A 20,242-nucleotide genomic window follows, 5' to 3' on the forward strand; every position below is an offset into this window, starting at 1 on the left:
TTTTTGTATTCCCCTCCATACTTTTATGTGATCTTCTTATACTACTATTTCTTGATTTTTAAAAAATTTTAGATATTCTTTTTTTGACTTTCTGCTGCAGAGAAGATTCAGCTATTCTGTATCCCTCTCCCATACCCACATATACTTACACACACATGCATACACTTACCCTTCACATTTCACTAATGAATATGTATGATTCTGAAATGTTATTCACAGCTAAGCCATGTGGTAAATTATGATTACATTTCCATGATGCTGCCTTTGAGATTGATAGTTGACTCTCTGTTTGCATAATCTTCTATATGTCTATCACTAATGCTCCCCCAACCTCACCTTCGGAAGTTTGAAATCTCTTAATACCTTCAAAGTGATTCGGTATATTCTATGGATCCTGTTGTCATGAACCCAGTTATGAATAACTGGAACGGAGCAAAGGGAAGGCCAAATGGACACAAGCCTAGGAAAGTCTGAGTGACATAGGGAAGGTACTTGTCTGTCAGTCACACCTGGGAACAGGTCATTGGCCAGAGTAGGGGTGGCCACTGCAAGCATGGGAAAATTTGAGATATATAATCTCCTAAACAAAGGAGCTCTCTCTCTTGCTCTTGGTTCGTGCTCCTGGCTTGTGGGGCTCTCACACTCTGCATTTGCCCACATGGCCCAGAGCGATGTGGGCCCCATACATAATGGACTGATGGGCTGTCACTAGCTTAACCCTTTGCACTCGCTTGCTTTTTTCTCGATTCCTTTATTTACTCGGGATTTAATTTTTTAAATACCCCGATTTTACAAAGAGCGGCAGTAGAATAAAAACTGGAGTTTCTTTTCATACAAACTTATTTATTTGGATTTTTTTTTTATATTTCAAATTACTGATACATTCAAAGAGTAATTTTAATCTCGACATCCGAATGCAAAAGGTTAATGCTGTACTGGACCCAGCTCCAGAACTGGATCAATAATAAGCCTTGATTTTTAATGCACTCTCATCATTGGCCCGTGTTTATGTTTTTAAATAATGTCATACATAAAAAAATGTAAGCATGCATGTTATGTGCAGTACCTGGGAGGAAAATGTAAATGTATAATTGCCATGTATGCAAGATACAAAAATAAACTCATGATTTAAAAGTATTTGGTGATACAACTTTATTTTTTCCCTGTTGAATAGAAAGTTAGCTCATGGATGGGTGGTTTCACAACTCTCCTCCTCATCCCATTGGAATCCCCCAGACCAGCCTGGGGTAGCAGATTAGAGAGAGGAGCAGGAAAGGGACCAGGCATATGAGTGCTTTATGCTTCAAATGGGGAGAACTATGTCTCTACAATTTGCTCGTTTCCTGCAGACTGTGCAATGTCGGGTTTGTTTGTACTGCAGGTCTGAGAACCATTGGCGTCATCACCAAACTGGACCTTATGGATGAGGGAACGGATGCCAGGGACATTCTAGAGAATAAGCTGCTGCCTCTTCGCAGGGGTAAAGTACCGTGTGCCCCACAGGGATTCCTTTGATGACATGGCAGAGAAACAATGGGCAGACCAGTGGGAGGCTTGGTTTTCATGCTGCCTCAGGTGTGAGGAATGGGCTTATGATTAGCTACACTTTTTATGGAATAGACATATGAAAAATGATCCACGGGGAAAACTATTCCTTAACAGGAACAAGAAAACAGAAAAAGGGAGGGGTTGGAAGGAAGCGTATAAATATTCAAAGACTGCATAAATATATACTGTCCTCTTCTAAATCTGACTTACTTGTTATATGACAAAACTGCTAAGAAACATACTCTATTAAAAAAAGGTTTAAAAAATTGATTTGAGGGAGAGAGGAAGGGAGAGAGACAGAAACATTGATAAGAGAGGATCATTGATTGGCTGCCTCCTGCACACCTCCTAATGGGGATTGAGACCACAACCCAGGCATGTGCCCTGACCAGGAATCGAACCCGGGACCTCTTGGTTCATGGAATGCTCAACCACTGAGACACACCGGCCGAGCAGAAACATACTTTATTAAAATGCACAGAGCTTTTAAGGGCAAAGGACATTATTGTGTTAATGCTAAAATATTGCCATTAGCCAAATCAACCAGCCTTTGTTAAATACTGATGTCTCAAGTTGAGTTTTGTAAAGGGACCCATTCCTCAGGCCTTAATAATTTTGCCTTTTTTATTCAGCCTCTTTGAGAGCCTTGCAATTTCCCCAAAATAAACAACAAAGTGTGCCCCAAACACCAGAGGTGTGTGTTCTGTTTCAGGTTACGTGGGGGTGGTGAACAGAAGCCAGAAGGACATTGATGGGAAGAAGGACATCAAGGCCGCCATGCTGGCGGAGAGGAAATTTTTTCTCTCACACCCGGCTTACAGACATATTGCCGATCGGATGGGGACCCCGCACCTACAGAAGGTCCTTAATCAGGTAAAAATAAATGTGCTTTCAAGCAACAAGAACAATTAAGGAAATATGTAAGTGACTATTGGAATTCATATTTCTTATTTTTATATTCATTTTTTTCTTAACATAAGACATGCAGCTTAAATGTTAGGAATTTAAAAAATGAATATAAATATTTAGAGCCACATTGTTACTATTCTCTTGAATAGAATCATCCACCTTAATATTATTGAAAGAGCAGTGCGCAAAGCAGAAAGACATACTTATTGAGGAACAGAGAACCAGGGGTACACATTTTTATATGTAACCTGTTGAAGGCATAAGCCAGTGACCCAGCACGGTGAGGCTGGGGCCTAGAGGTAGAGGCAAGAGGAAGCACCTGTCGGGGCTGCAGAACAGAGAGGAGGTTCACAGCTGACAGTACCTCTGAGCTCCACCAGGGTGGGGAGCCGTGTCTCCTGAGAACGTCAGGCACCCGCATAGCTCTCCACTCCTTCATTTCCACCACATTGTAACTTAAGATTTCTTTGGACAAGGTAAGTGATCTGATCATCCATCCCTGCCGGGTGTTGCTAGGCATCCTCACTGGTAACATCAGCTGCATTTGAACAGGCTACCCCAGATGGCCCCCGCGAGTAACTCTGAGACATTTCGAGCATCTCCTCCAGCAGTGGAGGAGAGGGTCTGAGCTGCTTCTGACTACCTGTCTCTACATTCAGTCTCAACTGTGTGTATTATTTCTCCAGTGTTGGCAATTAGAAAAACAGTGAAGCAAAGCATGGAGGCATGGAACAGACTGACATGCCTCAATGTGGGGTTGGGGGAACGAGAAGAGATAAACCAAAAAACTTATATACTTATATGCATAGCCCATAGACACAGGCAATAGGGTAGTAAAGACCTGGGGGGATGGGTAGGGGCTGGGAGGAGGGGGAATAAAGAGAAGGGGGGGGGAAACGACAGATATCTGTAATACTATCAACAATTAAAAAATATATATATATAAAAAAGAAAAACAGCGAAGGCCAAGTTTTTGTCTCTCGAGCTAATCTTCAACCTTACGAGCTAATCTTCAATCTGTCATATGCATGTGTGAGATTTTGTTTTGTTTTATTTAGCAACTCACCAACCACATTCGAGACACCCTGCCAAACTTCAGGAACAAACTGCAGGCCCAGATGCTCTCCATAGAACACGAAGTCGACGCCTACAAGAACTTCAAACCCGAGGACCCCACCAGGAAGACCAAAGCCCTGCTGCAGTGAGCCCCTCTCCCTCCCCTGCTCCGCCCTGCAGTTTCTCCCCTTTGCTTTTGCCTCAGTCTATTATCCGTCAAGAAGTAGCGGTCAAGTACCTGAGGCTTTGTATAGATTATACAGTGAGCCTTGAATCTTTACATTTTCTTGAAGAATAATTGTTGTCATAAATTTAACCAGTTGCTCATCCCCATGCACAATTTTATTGTGTTTTTATCATTGCATTCAGTAAATGGGTAATACCAATATGGTAACTCAGCAGGGGTGTTTTTGCCCTTAGAATGAGAAGTGGGCAGAGCTTCTGTTGGAAGTGTCACCTGGATTGTCCACCTTCCCTCGGTGTCACTTGTACTTACCTTTTGTTCCCCAATCATTTTCATATGATGTGTGTATGTGTTTTTTCAGCGGAATGAGAACCAAGGATTCAGTAGAAAAGTACATACACATTGAAATTTCTTTATCCTTGTCCTTAATGATTTTAATTAACCCTTTGAACATGCAAACATGAAAACTGCCAAGTACCTTTTTATTCCTTCACGATCTTCCCATCTTATCCCAGGTTACTAGATTTATCCCTGTGGGGCCTTGGGATAGGATTGCGGCGTTGTTAGAGAATGACCAGCTCCTTGTGTCTGTTACCCCGACTCCCTCTCCCGGTCCCTTCCAGCCTCATCTGTCCTTTTATCCCTGTTCTGTAACTTGCCTCAGGGTCCTCTCAACTAGAAGACACCCTCCCACCCCCACCCCCACCCCATCCACCTATATTCCAGGACATATGAAGTCCATCTCCAAAGATAATGCTTGCCATCTCTTTTTTTTTTTCTTTTAAAGATTTTTAGAGAGAAGAAGGAAGAGGGAAGGGAAGGGAAAGAGAAAGAGAAACATTGATGTGAGAGTGAAACATTGATTGGCTGCCTCCAATCCGGGCATGTGCCCTGACCAGGAATCAAACCACCAACTTTTTGGTGCACGAGAGGATGCCCAACCAACTGAGCCATATTGGCCAGGGTGATGCTCACCACCTCTTATTGGCCCCTTTTTCCCTCTGCAGTCTTGCAATCAAAATATCCTTAATTTGGTTTAAAATGCATAATATAATTCCTTTCTTTGTGGGGGGATTTCTAAATGCTCAAGTTATTTAGGTAGCATTTTATATGCTCATCTTATCCATTTAAAGAGGAAATAAATTTTTCTTGGATTCACCTCTTTCCTAGTTCATTTTTTTTCTTTTTATTCTTGGCTTTGGTTAAGCACCTATAAAAACTCTTCAAGTTACAGAGAAATGAAAGCTATTTCTGTGTAGGTCCTAGGTCTTCATCTTTTATTTAAAAACTAGAGGTCTGGTGCATGAATTTGTGCACATCCCTTGAAAGGAAATTAATTAGAAGAAGTATTTTAGAGGCCAGAGATGTTGGCCAGTTTGGGGAGGGATCACTGAGGGCTCCAGGGTGTGTCCAACCTACTTCGCCTAGTCTCCATTGGCCAGACCCCAGCAGCAAGCTAACCTACCAGTCGGAGTGTCTGCCCCCTGGTGGTCAGTGCGCAACTGGTCGAGTGGTCAGACATTTAGCATATTAGGCTTTTACATATATAGATGTTTTTATTAATTTCAGAGAGGAAAGGAGAGGGAGAGAGAGAGAGAAACATCAATTATGAGAGAGAATCATTGATTGGCTATCTTCCTATACGCCCCCTATTAGGGGTCGAGCGCGCAATCCAAGCATGTGCCCTTTCTGGGAATCGAACCGTGACCTCCTGGTTCATAGGTTGAAGCTCAACCACTGAGCCACGCTGGCCGGGCTAGGTCATCATCTTAATATCCAACCAAAACTATTGTCCTTGCGAAGACTGGGTCTTGCCTCTGTGACTCCATTGGATTCGGATTACAGACTTCCACAGTTAGATTTTTCCCTGGTAGATGAGTGATTCAGGTCCTTCCTTTCTCTCCCCACCCTCTCTTCCTTCTTTCTTTCATTCCTCCCTTTCTGCCCGTCTTCCTTCCTCTCATCTCTGTATATTCTGCTTGGCATCTGAATCTGGGGATTTAACAGTGGATAAGATTTTTGGCCTCAAGAAGAGGCCACAGTAGAGCAGATGAAACAGACATTTAGGAAACTAATCTGATAAATGTGATATCTCTGGTAAGTATAAAATATTAATGGAGCCTAGACGAGGAAGCAGAAGTAGTTACATGGAGCAAAGGTGTGAGTTCCAAGAGAAAGCGAAGGTGAATGAGACCCTGAAGAAGGGAGGAGTCTGTCAGGTGGGAGAAGGAGGGCGAGGATAGTGTGGACTTGGGTGTTCCGTATGCTGGCTGCAGTGGCAGGACAGGGAAAGAATGGCAGGACGTACATTTTCTAAAATTTCCCACTGTTTCAGCATGTGTCATACATTTATTATACCCTTCTAGGTGTTTAAAGAATTAGATTAGCATTAGCATATGTGTGGATATAGCTATAGCTACATCTAATTATATTCTAGAGTTCCTGGCTTAATAATTTGCAGTTACTTTTCATTTATCCATGATTTTGATAAAAGATGCTGCAAGTATTAGGTGGTTTGGATTTTTTTTTTCCTATTAGATTTTGAATTTGAAAGTAGTTCCAGCATGATAAAATTAGTGTTTCTAAATCCAGTCGTCACCAATGCACATGATCATTTTCTCTGATGCTTGGGAAGGGGACTCAGCTAGAGCCATTGGAACACCTGGTGTGATGTCGTAGGAGCTGTGGCTTGTTTGTTCTCTGTAAAGATTTATCGCTTCACTTGAATTCAAGTATTTTAAAATGGCATTCTATGACTGCAATGAAATGGACAGAATGCATTGAATGGCACAGATATTTAGAATACATTTTAATTAAATGTCTAAAATAAATGGAAAAAAATGTGTATTTCAGATCATTACATTTTGAGTGCGGAGCAAAGTGCAATGCTAATTCTGCCAGTAGGTGCCACTAAGAACACCAGGAAAAGGTTTCTAGGCGATCACCACAGTAAACTGAAATGAGAAATGCAGAGTCTGGTTACTTCAACTGGAATTAATTTCTCTCTCACAATTGCAGGATGGTTCAGCAATTTGCCGTGGACTTTGAGAAGAGAATTGAAGGCTCAGGGGATCAAGTAGATACCCTGGAGCTCTCGGGGGGTGCGAAAATCAATCGCATTTTCCATGAACGCTTTCCTTTCGAGATAGTAAAGGTTTGTGCCAAACGTTGCTTTCCCCTGTTGGTTTCACTTCACTTCCATAGTCTGTTCTCCATAACTTCATAAAGTGTTACGGGGGTGGTAGGGGACTAAGGTAGTTCTTGGAACGAAAGCCTTCATAATCAGGTAATGAAATTTAGGAGAAAAATAATTTCTTACTGATGGTTCCAATTTTATTCAATGAGATTTCAAATTATTTCAACAAATACTAATTGAGTGCCTATGACATGGATTTATTGTCTAATTAATTTAAACGTATTTCTTGAGCACCTATTCTAGGTGCCAGTGATTGGGACAGAAACACTGTCTGGTGGGGGAAATAGACAAAGTTAAAGAGATCTCAAGTATGATCATGTAAGAGAGAGAGAGAGAGAGAGGGAGGGAGGGGAGGAGGGGGAGCCACTTTTGATGGCACATTCAGGCAAGGTGTCTCTGAGTAGGGGACATTGAAAACATGAGCACAATGGTGTGAAGAGGTCAGCTGTGAAGATGGAAGGTGGGGGAGGAAGAGGGTGGTTCAAGATAAGCAGCCCAGGACAGGGCCCTAAAGGGAGCACCTGTAGCAGGTAAAGAGCAGATGGGGCTGACCAAGGGAAGGGCGTAGGAAATGAATTCCGAGGAAGAAAGTGCCCAGTTAGGATGGATGGATTGGTGACTTGGGAAGTAGGGTCCACAGGGCTCGGACTGAATCTGGGGGATGCAAGAAAGAGAACATTCAAGATGACTCCCGAGGTGTCGGCTTGCACAGCTGCGCACGTTGGTGCCCATGAGAAGAGGAAAACAGGCGAAGCCGAGCTTGTGTGTAAGCGTGAATCCTGTTCGGGGCAAGGCGCTCAGGAGGCAGCTAAGTGGTTCAGGGACTAGGCGGCTTGCCGCACTCCAGAGGCGGGTGCTTATGTCCTGGTGTGGGAGGCAGATGGGTAAACAGAGCGTTTCATTAAAATGTGCTAAGGACAGTGGTGACCTTCAGCACAGGGTGCTATGGAAACAGCCCACAGACAGGAACCCCTGCCCGGAGCTCAGGGAGCCCGGCCTTCACCCGAGTTTGGAAGGATGAGCAGCTAGTCAAGCGGGAGGAGGTGAGGGAGGGGAAGAGTTTTCCAGACAGAAAGGGAGGCCTGGTGAAGGCTGAGCTGCGCAGCCACAGGGTGAGGGGAGGGAACAAAGCAATTCACTGTTGTGTGGCACCAAGTGCGCGGGGAAATGGAGAGGCCAGATCTCAGGAGGGAGGCCGAACCACATGCTCTCTGGATGCCCTTCCCGGTCTAAGCTCCATGCTGCTCTGATCGTACTCCCCCTAGACCTTCCGGGAAATCTCCGTACAGCAATCTGCCCTGTGTTGGCAAAATATGATGTATTTCCTCTTATGAAGAGGCCTTGAGCTCAGGTGGTTAAAATGGCCAGGGAGGAAAGACAGCCATTGTCCATCTCAGCACAGCCGGACCGCTATCCCAGGTCCGGTGACACCCTTATTCCTGCATTTGTCTGTGAGGACATTTCCTACATTTAGCAAGAGAATGAAAAATTACAGATTTCAAACGAGTGGCCAGATTTATGCCCAGAAGGCACCCTTGATACACGGCACTCCTATCTAAAACGGAGTTGGAATCTGCTGCACTAGAAATCAAACCCCCAGAAGCCCCTCATGTGCTCTGTTGCCTTGAACTTTATATAAACAGATGTTTTGGCCATCTGGGTTTAAGTTAGGGAAGACATGAGCATCCATTTATTAACAATGAAGCCAAGCTATTCTCCTTCTTTAATATTCAATAGTATTATTAGTCAACGGAATTAAGTGCCCTAACTGTGGCTCATCTTGCATCTGCAGATGGAGTTCAACGAGAAGGAATTGCGAAGAGAAATAAGCTACGCCATCAAAAACATACATGGCATCAGGCAAGTGACCCCCATTTCCCCTGCCTTCCGCCCCGGCTACGAGAAGAAGGAGGAGGTCTATAAACGGCTAGCGAAGTAGCCTTTTCACCATCTGAGCCGAGCAGAACACGGAGGTGGGAGGAAGAAGTAGGAAATCCTGGTTTGGGTTCAATGGTTAATTCCCGGGATCGTCCTTCGCGGTCTTTTTCAATTAGAAAAACAGAAACACGTCTGCACTCGCAGCCCTGCGAGCTCGACCCGGGACCCTTGTTCTCCAGAGCCTGCCTCGCAGGGAGGGAGGCCTGGCGTGCTCATAAGTCATCGCTGCTTACCCGGAGACAGGGCAGATTGCTTTTGGCTGGAGTTGTGGAGCCAGATTGGGAAAGATTAATGAAGGTGGTAACTTTCGAGTCGAACCTTGTCTGTTTAGAGGACAAGAATGATTTCAGCTGGCAAAGGAGTGCTGTGTGTGTCTATCTGTCTGTGTGATGTCTCCCTGTGTGTGTGTGTGTGTGTGTGTGTGTGTGGGGGATAGGGAGCAATGCAGTGAGACATGAGAGGATGGAGCGTGTTGGGGCTGGAGGATGAAAGGGCTTCAAGTGCAAGGACCAGTGCTGGGCGGAGGGGGTGACGTGCAGCCTGTGTCCATGGAGCCGGGGTCGCACACGTCGACAGCAGTTAGGAACGTAGACTGGAGAGCAGAGGACGCGAGGCTGGGAGTGGCCCTGGTGCCTGAACTTAACCTTGTGTAACGTGGTATTATGTGCATTTACTTTCTTTAAAGAGCTAAGATAGAGGGAAAAAAAGACTTTAAAACACACATTTCTGGAGTTCATGTCCAGGAGGCTAACAAAATGTAATGGATCATATGTTAAATTGAGATGTCCTGAAGTCAGGCTGGCTAATAAAACTTAGGCCGCCCACTTCCTGGATTCTCCCATAGGCGGGAAGCGCCCCCTGTCTATAGGCAGTGGTATCTCAGCTTTAACAGAGCGTGCTGCGTGCGCCCACGTGCCGTGCGCCCACGTGCCGTGCGCCCACGTGCCGTGCGCCCACGTGCCGTGCGCCCACGTGCCGTGCGCCCACGTGCCGTGCGCCCACGTGCCGTGCGCCCACGTGCCGTGCGCCCACGTGCCGTGCGCCCACGTGCCGTGCGCCCACGTGCCGTGCGCCCACGTGGCCCAGTGGAGACTACTTGGGGAACGGAACCTGAGCGGGCAAAGCCTGACCGTGAGTGTGAATGTGCTGAGTGATTTTCCAAAGGAGTTGTGACATTTGAATTAGCTGTTGTTTTTAAATGGAGACAAGTCTCTGCAAGTCTCAACTAGTGCGAGTCCATAGCGTTCACCGAGTGAAAAAGGGGGACCGTCTATAACCAAACCCAGCCTCTCTCGCCGGTGCAGGCTGCCCGCGCGGTCCCCGTGCGTGCCGGCCCTCTCCCTGCCGTCCTGAGTGCCTCTGCTGTGGAGCTGGGCCGTGCTCAGCGGGCGCAGCTCGTGTTTCAACGTGCCTGTCAGGTCACAGATTTTGGGTCACAAAATATTTTTACTTCGTACTTCACTTGGCTTTTAAAACTCCTTACGAGTAACATTTTTGTGGACTGTAACTGCCAAAGCTCAGCGATTCAGTGTTGTAGGTTTCTGATGTCGGTGCTTAGCAACAGAAGAGATGGGTGGTTGCGATGATTCTGGAGTTAATTTGCTAGAAGATGGTGCAGCCCTGTGTGTAAGACATCCTGACGGCATCCGCCTCTCTAGGCCCTGAAGTACACGTATGGGAAGTGGTGCTCCCAGTTGATTCTGTTAGATCCTCAAGTAACAGAAACCTCCCTTGCCCCGGAGGACCGGATGGCTCCTTCTCCGTCTGCAAATGCTGAGAACCGGTGCTGAGCAGGCGAGGGAGCCGGTCCTTGTGGACAAACACAGGCAGGGCGATCGTGACTTGCTGCCCGTGTAGCCGGGGGACTAAGCACGTGCTCGGATCACTGCCGCGAGTCGGATGTGGGGGTTCGAGGAGGGAGGCCTGGGCGGCAGGAGGACTGGGCAGGCGCTGCAGGACGTGGACTTTGGATCCGGGCTGTGCAGTGCGGGCGGGTGTGGACGGCTGACAAGGCGGGGATTCCGAAGTGAACGCCACAGCCGAAGGCAGAGACATAAACATAAACGAAGAGTGTGAGTGTGTTTGTGGACAGGCAGGTGGCCCGGTGTGGTGGGGACACAGGGCGCACGGGAGGAAGGAGGAAATAAAAGGAAGGGTAGGGTCAGAGGGGGACATTTGTTATGTTAGACTGGACAGTGTGGATCTTACTCGGTATCCGAGGTGGAGAATTACACTTCCAACCTGGTGTGATCGCTGCAGTTAGCCACAGAGGTGAACGGAGGGTCGGTGGTGAGGAGGGATGTAGCGTGCAGCTGGTTAAGGGAGTGTTAAAGCAGTTTCCCGAAGGAGACGTGGTCGAGTTGAGTGTTGCAGGGAGAGGCGTTTAGGCGGGAGAGGTGAGAAGAGGAAGGGAAGCGGGTTTAGGAATAGGGAGTCGGGAGCTGCCGGTCTTTGGGGAGGGCGGGCGCCCGGGGTCCAGGTCCCTCACGGACTCTGTTTAAATATGAAGAATCGCTTTCCGTGAAGCGCGCACACGGCGGCTTTCCCGGGCTCCTGCGCAGCACAGGAAGAGCCTTGTTCCGATTCCAATTTGAATGGACTCTGGCCAAATGAAAAAGGCACTTGCTATTTCGTTATTGTTTGTTTTTTATTGTGTGTAAACTCACCATTTCAACATCCTGGGTCCCAGGCTAGTTCTACTTCACTGCTTGCTTTTTCCTCCCCTTCCCCCCCCGACCTCAGACGGGGACCCACTGCACTTGCTAAATCGAAATTTCTCAGTGGTGTCAACTGTTTCTGGGCTCAAAAGTGAGGGCCGTTTCCTGCTTCATGGAGGGCAAGAGAGGGTTGCTTTTGGAATACTTTAGAGAGAGAAATGTCCATTGAGAATACCATTTCCATTGTAGCATTCCTTTCTATTGCTGTGAGACTGAAATGAGACAAATTAATGAGAAGGCCAGATGATATGCCATATAAACACTTTGGGATCTATTTTTAGGTAATGTTAATCATCTATAGAGCAGAATGTATTATGAAATATTAGTATTAAAGTTACTACAAATGATACTGTGGCTAGAATAAATCACTCGGTAACTTTTAAACCAGGTATTCACGCTTTAAGTGGCCTGTCAATCAAAACGAGTACTGGGTATTATTACTCATTTAAAAAATAATCTAACATGCGGCTCTCTTTCTCACACTCAGGACAGGGCTGTTTACTCCAGACATGGCGTTTGAAGCAATAGTCAAAAAACAAATTGTGAAGCTGAAAGGGCCTTCCTTGAAGAGTGTAGATCTGGTAATGCAAGAATTAATCAACACCGTCAAGAAGTGTACCAAAAAAGTAAGCTTGAATTACTGACCTTTCCAACAAGTTCCTGCTTGGTTTACCCCTCTTTCCCACCCTGCCGCATGCCTCCCTTTGCCTGACTCCCTCCCCTACCTCCTTTGTTAGAGAAGGTGGTGTGTTTGCTCAAGGGGAAGGTTGTGCAAAGTACTGAGTGGGGACTTGATCTCCTGATAGACGGCATATTGCCTTCTATCATCCATTCCACATAGGTTGCTTAAGCAGGTCAGCATCACGTTGGAAGAACAAGGTGAATGCCCCAAACTAATTTTCCTTTGGTCTATAGATGAGGATACTTGTTAGGGGAAGGGAATCATTGATATTGTGTATATCGGCAAGGAAAGTTTCCTGAATTTACATGAATTCCACTTGAACCTGGACATTCTGGGAAGGGGCAGGGTGGTCTAAGAGCTTAGCCTTGGGAACCTCGATTCAAATCCTGGCTTCACCTCTGTGTGACCTTGAATCCCTAGAGGTTTATAATTTCTCTGAAATGGGGATGATGATAGTAAATATAATACAACCTCAGTGCAGATTAAACAAGATGATGCCTGAGAACCACGGGGCCCTTAATGCATTAACTACAGTAACTGCTCAGTCAATGGTGGCTAATCTATCAATGGCCATTACTACCTGTAACACCTATTGAACCGGAGGACTCCTCACTGAGGGACTTGGCAGAAGTGTGCTGGATTCCATCCGTTCTATGGGGACAGGAAAGGAGGGCCCTGTACTGGAAAATGCAGGAAGGGGGTTAGTGATGATGTTTGGGTTGACCTAGCCCCATTACCATTAGCACTGGTACTTTGATCATTTCTTGAAAGAATAGATACTTCTAGTTTGTCAGTTTTATTGCTTTCCCCTTTCTGTATGGTACTATGAGTAACCTCTCTGGAAATCCAGTGGGGAGCAGGAGAAAGAATGAGAGAGGCAGGTAATGTGAATGAAGATGAATTTTGGTCCCCAGTGACTGGCAGAACAACTCAGAAGAAGAAGAGACGTAAGTGGTGGAAGAGGAAAGCAGGCTGAAGTCTTAGACATCAGGGCAAAAAAAGCAAAGGCGTTCCGTGGCCAGTGTGGGGTCCAGAAGAGGCTCCGGAGCTGCAGAGTGGCTCTGGGCCTCTCCAGTTCTTCCACCAGGCTCCTTCCAGCCTAGTCTCTCTTCTCCAAAATAAGCTATAGAAGCAAAGGGATTGAGGAAAGGGAAAACATGCACCTGGGGGAGAAAAAAACAGTCTACACCAGCTCTCCATTTGGGAACCTGAAGCCAGTTAATAAATAGTACTCCTTGTCCCCTGTCCTTGCCTACCCCTCAAAATGCACGTAGTCTTGTCTCCTGACCAGTTAAAGCTCTCTTCATTGGCCTCCTCTTCACGGACTTAGGGAATTAACCAAGGCTGTGTTCTCCATCAGCCACCCAGCCTGTCTCCCTCAGCACAGAGGTCTTCAGCCAAAGGCTCTTCCGGGTGCCCAGGCAATGCTGCCCCACCAGCTAAGCTGGCCTCTTTCTGAGGGCCCCTTGTGTTGCATCCCTCCTCAAACCTGTTTAGCTAGTTGTAGTTCTTCTATAAACTAGAGTTTAAATGAAGAGTAAGTAAAGTGATCAGATGCAGGAAAAAACGAGTTTTGTTTCGCTGAAAACTCAGCTTTGGAGAAACGTGATAAAAGATTAGCTACGTAAGCTTTGCCATCGCCTGGGTCTAGGCGGGACATGGTTAAAAGACCTGGGGGAGTCATGCAGACCTAGATGGGCTCTGCCTTCAGCTTCTCCCTCCGCTTTGAAGAAAGCAAACTTGTAGATAACGGATGTGGTTTCGGGAGACAGAAGACGCATAGCTCCTCTCAGCAGATCCATATGCTGGGAACGGGCCTTGGCCTTACATCAGAAGGTTGGCACATGTGTGCACATTTATGTTTTGAGTTATAGAAAGTGTTTATGGTATGTATGAATCATATATATATTTTTTTTATCATTTCCCATTGCATCCAATTTACTGGAAAAGCAGCAGTGGGTCCTGATGGCATGGGATGAGACAGCTTGTTCTGGACACTTGGTTTCTGTCCTTCGCTGTCCACCCTTTGAACCGCTCTTTCCATTATGCTCTCTGGATCGGTGGTGATTGTGTATTTGTACTGTCTTCTCAAAATATTTTACAGTTTGCCTTAAATGAAACCTCACTTTTTCCCCGCGATTACTGTTTACCCTACAGCTCTCTTCACTGAAGAGCATTTATTGGCCCAAACTCAAAGGATCTAGGGCCCAGATCATTTGTCATTTGCCTACTTCTTGTGTGGCTTCCAAAGATTGTGCATTAACTTTCCTGTAAAGTCTCCCATAACGTCCTTTGGCCACTGTTTTCTTCCAACCTATCCGTCTCCTCCTGGTTTTATTTTCTTTCCTGACCGTTGTTATCAGTCTGTGTCCAATCAGAAGAGAGTTGAAACCAGAGCATGATTTTTAAAAAATACATATTTTTATTGATTTCAGAGAGGAAGGGAGAGGGAGAGATGGAAACATTAATGATGAGAGAGAAGCGTTGATCGGCTGCCTCCTGCATGCTCCCTCCTGGGGATAGAGCCCACAACCCCGGGCTGGAATCGAACTCGGGACCCTTCAGTCGGCAGGCCGATGCGCTATCCACTGAGCAAAACCAGCTAGGGCGACCACACCGTGATTTGATAACAAAAACCAAAACCTATCTACTGCCCTATTCCTCTCCGTTTCTTCATGGCCAACCTTCTTGGGAAAAAAAAGTAGTTTATGCTTACTCTCTTTACTCCCTCATCTCCAGTTAGTTCCTTAACCTTCTGAAATTTGACTTCCACCCTCCTACCACTCTGCTGAAATAATTATGGCATGGACATCCAGAGACTGATTGTCAGATCTAATGATATCCTTATCCCTGATTCTGTGGTCCACTCTCTTTTTGAAGCTGACCCCTCTTTCTTCCATGGGTTCTCTTCCATCTCCTTTAAGAGCTCATCCACTGTGGCCTGCCTCTGCACACTGACGTCCTGTGGAACTGACTCCTGGTTTCCTTCTGTCACCGTCCTTCCTCCTGACAGAGCACATCTCCCACAGCCCAGCTGCCACATAAAATAGTCTCGATTCCCAAATCTGTACTTCAGCTTGAGCCTCTTTCCTGAGGCTGTCTACTCTACAGACTACTGCAACTACTCTCTTTTCTTAAGACGCCGAGCAGTTTTTCTTAAAAAACTAAATTAGCCCACTGGCCGCCTAACTGATCTTTCTACCAGTCTGGCCATCCTCAAACTCATCCTCCCATAGCTGTCAAAGTAGCCCTCTACGATACGGACATCTATTCTCCCCGTTGTCTCAGTATTTACTCATTGGCTCCTCATACCTTGAGAGAGTTCCATTCATTCACGGTTGTGCGTAGTTTTGCCCTCTGGTCTCTAAATACCTCTCCAGCCACACGTGTTGTCGCTGTCTGCTAGCTCCAGTCATTCTGAGTGGTTTGCATGCTCCAGAAATGTTTTTATGCCCTTAGCATTTGCACACATGGTTCTCTTTGTTTAGAATGTCTCTTTTCCCTGCCTGTCTTCACCTGCCCTCTCCTCTCATTTTTTAAGATCCAGTTCAATCATTGTCTTTCCCCCCAAAATCTTCCTGTGGGTCATCTGTGAGCCCTTTCCTGGTCCCCATCCTTACTCGCATTTCAGGGCTTCCAATGGTGCCCGGTGTTCACGTCATGATAGCAATAATGACACCGCGTTGTCACTTGCGTGTCATTTCTTTGCTTAGGTGAATGCCTTTTCTTGCTGATTATAAGTGCCTTTTATTTATTTTAATTTTTAAATTTTTCATTGAGTTTATTGGGGTGACATTGGTTAATGAAATTCTGTTTTAGGTGTGCAATTCTATTAAACATTATCTGTATATTGTATTGTGTATTTACCACCCCAAGTCAAGTCTCCTTCCATCACCATTTTTCCCCCCTTATCCTCTCCCACCTATCCCACCCCGCTTTCCCTCTGGTAATCGCCATACTATGAGTTTGTGTGTATGAGTTTTTCTTTTATAAGTACCTTTTTAAAAGAGCTGTATCTTTTATCTTCTTATCCCTGGCACCTATCCTAATGACTAACTGTACATAAGAGGCCTTCTACAAATACAAACAATTTAGATGTTCAAAGGAGAACCTGCTGCTAAAGAAACCTGTGCTTTGTTTTTAAAGAATATTTTTATCATTCTTTTTAAAATTAAAATTTGGACAGGTTTTCTTTCAAATACCTATTCTTTGCCATGTTCCTCATTTTGATGTTCTTGTTGTTTGGCCTTATTATATCCATCTTCAAGTTCTTTTACTTCAGAACTGTTCTTACCAAAATCTTTTGCAAAGCAAAATAATTCCAATTAAAGTTGAATATGCCAGGACTTTATTACTTGACTCCTTTGCACATGAGCCACAGAAAGGTGACCATACACTTTATCATCTAACACAGTTCAGTTCTGAAATTGAAAGGGGAGCTATTAACACTTTCCCTGGAATAATAGGAGTGAACTAAGACTCACCTGGTCAGTCTAACGCAGTGATGGCGAACCTCTGACACGCGTGTCAGTGCCATTTCTGATGACACGCGGCCGCTGAGGTGGCCGCATGCCGAGGATGAAACATTTATGTTATTTAAACTATAAACATCGCGAAATAATGTTTTTTCCTCAAAAGGACACACTACCCGAGTTATGCTCAGTTTTTTGGCGAAGTGTGACACACCAAGCTCAAAAGGTTGCCCATCGCTGGTCTAACGTATAGTTGCTCTAGCTGTATTGTGACTTTATATGTAAAACAACAGTATTTTCATTTTCAGGTCCTCATGGTGCATGACTTATGTGTAAAATATTTAATTTCTCTTTCTTAAGCCACGTAAACAAACATCAGTGGAAAACATGGGAATTATGTGTTCAAATAACAAAGCACAGAGCTAGATTCTAACCTGCACTTCCTCTGCGCTGTTCCTCACTGTTGTCTCTGGGAGGATAGGGCAGGAACATTGGAGCTTTATGAGCTGTCTGGCTTCCCTCCAGGAACATCTCCACTTCGGGCTTTGCTGGGCATCTGCTTCCAGCTGCTTTTCTTACCTCCTCTCCTCTAGAGCATCATCACAGGGTGCTAAGGTTCTTTTCAGGAAATACAGAGAGGAACATCTTGTTTTTTCAACCACACTTTAGCAACTGTGCCATTTATTGGCCTCTTGGGAAACCACATTCTTGGATCTCCATCAGACCAATTAATTGATTTTTTTTTTCACTGCTGAGAAAAAAGAAAAAAAGCTTTGCAAGGAAATAAGAAAGATACCTTAGTTGTTTGTTAGAAATACAGAGAAAGTTTTCATTAAAAAGGTCTGTGAGAAGAGATGCTGGGTTTTGTGGCATGTTAGGTGAGTAAATATCTGGCCTGAATATCCACAACTAAACGTTGACTCCGAAGTCTTGGCCGTGGCTTTCGAAGGCCTCCAATGACTTGTCCCTTTCCATCTCTGAACTCCTCCCACTCTCCCCTCCCCTCCCTTCTGTCCACTCCAGCTACGCTGGGTTCCTTGTTTCTTCAACAGGTCAAGGGGACATGATAACAGGTCTTTGCACTTCTCATTCCCAGGATGGGAAATCCTCTGCCTCAAGATACCTGCACAGCTCACACCCCTGCTTCCTTCCAGTTTCTGCTCAAATGCCACCCAATCAAAGTATTTCTCTGACTCTTCTATTTACTCTTCAAGACACATCATTGTTCATCTACTTAACAAACTTTGTTTTCCTTTGTGGCACACATGACCACATGAGTTATACAATATATGCTTATTGTTGTTTTGGGGGTGGTGGAGGAGGACAATTCAGAGACTTGAGAGTGTAAGCTCCATAACTTAGCAACTTGGGTTGCTAAGCTAATCACTCTGTTTCCAGCCCCTTAAACAGCCAGGTTTTCAACAATAACCATTGAATGAATAATCCAAAGAATAAACGAATCACATCTCATTGACTTGGCAGGTGATGATTGTCTGAAGCCGCCACTTGGTTAACTTCCCATGAAAGGTTGTAGGATGAAAGAGAAGAGTGACACAGCACCCTGTTCAGATAGGGTTTTCTCTTAGGTCCGGATAGATCTGTGGTTTTGACTCTGTGTAAAAAGACTGGCATTTCACCACCTCCAACAGCTGCCCAGTCACACAGATGGGGTTGTGCTCTGTGTATAGTAGATGCTTCGAATAATAGGTCATGGTACTCAGGTTTCAAATCAGGCTGATTATTAAAGTAAAAACCTTTTATTGGGTATTATAGGGAATTCAAGCCTGGGATTTGGCTTTTAAGGGGTGGGAACAGCACCTTTTTGATGTTGGTGTTGCCTGTTTTTTAAACCCTTTAAAAAAATTGAGATGTAATTGGCATGTAGCACTGTATTAGTTTTAGATGTATAACAATAATAATTTGATATTTAAATACATCATAAAATGATCCTCACAATAGGTCTAGTTAAGATTCATCACCACACATAGTTACAAAACATTTTTATTCTTGAGATGAGAAATTTTAGGACCTTTTCTCTTAGCAACTTTTATATGTACCATACAGTATTATTAACTACTAGAGGCCCGGTGCACGAATTCGTGCACATTGAAAGGAAATTAATCAGAAGAAATATTTTAATATTGTTATTTGCCCTTTCTCTATAATAGACGTGTCAACCAAATTCACGATTGACAATGACAGATTGAAACACACTTGTGCGATTGGTGCCAGTGAGAGCTTTTTATGTATTGTGCATGCATGAATCAACTTAGCCTTTTATATATATAGAATAAACTTGCTTAATTAGACCTGCTTTCTAATTTAGCTAAACTTTTTCCAGCTCAGTGAAGCACCCTAACTTCTCTTTCAGGTTATTGTCAGCAACACAGCAGTAAATATCAACATGAAGCAGATTATTATTGTAGATCACGCAGGGAAAACAAAGGGTAAAATATTTAACTGCAGCAGTGTTTGACTATATTCTGTGCACTGAGAAAACCCAAAGTCATTTTCAAGGTCCATCGTTTCTTACTTCTTTTCAGTCGGGTCAAGTTTCTAAGCTTTCTAAATCTCCATTTTCTGGCTAATGAAAAGAAAATAGGATTCCACTGAGTCTTCTATCTACCTACTCCATGACTTCTGTGAGGATCAGAGATGAGGCAGGGGAAAACGCTTCATAGACATTTGGTTAAAGTGTAAAATGTTTCCATCTGGCTATAAAACAAGTCGTGTTCCTGGCCTGAAGAGACTCCAAGGAGGCTAGTCGCTGGGGGCAGAAGCTGGGCACTGCTATGTGACATCATTACCCGGCACCCACAGCCGTCGTTTCTGGGCTGGGCTGGGCTGTGGGCTGCATATTGTGCCATGGGTCTCGGCAGCATCGGCTGCAGTTTAGTAGGGTGTCACTCTGGGGTGGTGGTGGGGCCTGTATTCCACTTGGGGGAAGCCGAGTGTTGCTTTGTGGGCGCCAGGTCCCAGTGCCGTTTCTCTGCAAATGGCCAGTGTGCGTCACTGCAGCTCCTGTGTTGAGCGTCTGCCACCTGGTGGTCAGTGCATGTCATAGCGACTGGTCGGATGGTCAGATACTTAGCATGTTAGTCTTTTATATATATAGTTGTCACAGTGTATATTACATCCCTAGGATTTATTTATTTTGTAACTGGAAGCTTGTATCTTTGACTCCCTTTACCCATTTGCCCATCCCAACCCTTCCTGAACTCTGATAACCACCAATAAACTGTTCTCTGTATCTGTGAGCTTGGTCTTTCTGTCTGTTTCTGATTTATAAGTAAGATCATACAGTATTTGTCATTTCTCTGTCTGACTTATTTCACTTAACATATTGTCCTCAAGGCCCATCCATATTGTGGGAAATGGCAAGATTTTCTTCTTTTTATGGCTCATATTCCAGTAATCTCATCTTTTAATCCAACAAATCATTAAAGGATTTATGATCTTTGTAATTAATTCTTAATTTATAATTTACTGTTACCCCTACTTTTCCTCTTTCTGTTTTGATTTTTCTTTTTAACCACTCAT

At 44.8% G+C, this 20,242-nt stretch overlaps 1 protein-coding gene across 2 annotated transcripts in view; it reads left to right on the forward strand.

Moving 5' to 3' along the window:
• The window catches only part of DNM3 (dynamin 3), a 354,491-nt gene that overhangs the window by 108,104 nt on the left and 226,145 nt on the right, over positions 1–20,242 (forward strand). For both annotated transcript variants that reach the window (XM_054712328.1, XM_008145852.2), the window contains exons 5-10: positions 1,382–1,480; positions 2,261–2,421; positions 3,516–3,658; positions 6,716–6,851; positions 8,686–8,753; positions 12,036–12,174. In XM_054712328.1, coding sequence (XP_054568303.1) covers positions 1,382–1,480; positions 2,261–2,421; positions 3,516–3,658; positions 6,716–6,851; positions 8,686–8,753; positions 12,036–12,174 — 746 coding nt within the window. The remainder of the gene's footprint in view (positions 1–1,381; positions 1,481–2,260; positions 2,422–3,515; positions 3,659–6,715; positions 6,852–8,685; positions 8,754–12,035; positions 12,175–20,242) is intronic.

This window comes from Eptesicus fuscus, chromosome 22 (assembly GCF_027574615.1).
Source record: "Eptesicus fuscus isolate TK198812 chromosome 22, DD_ASM_mEF_20220401, whole genome shotgun sequence".
Lineage (NCBI taxonomy): Eukaryota > Metazoa > Chordata > Mammalia > Chiroptera > Vespertilionidae > Eptesicus > Eptesicus fuscus.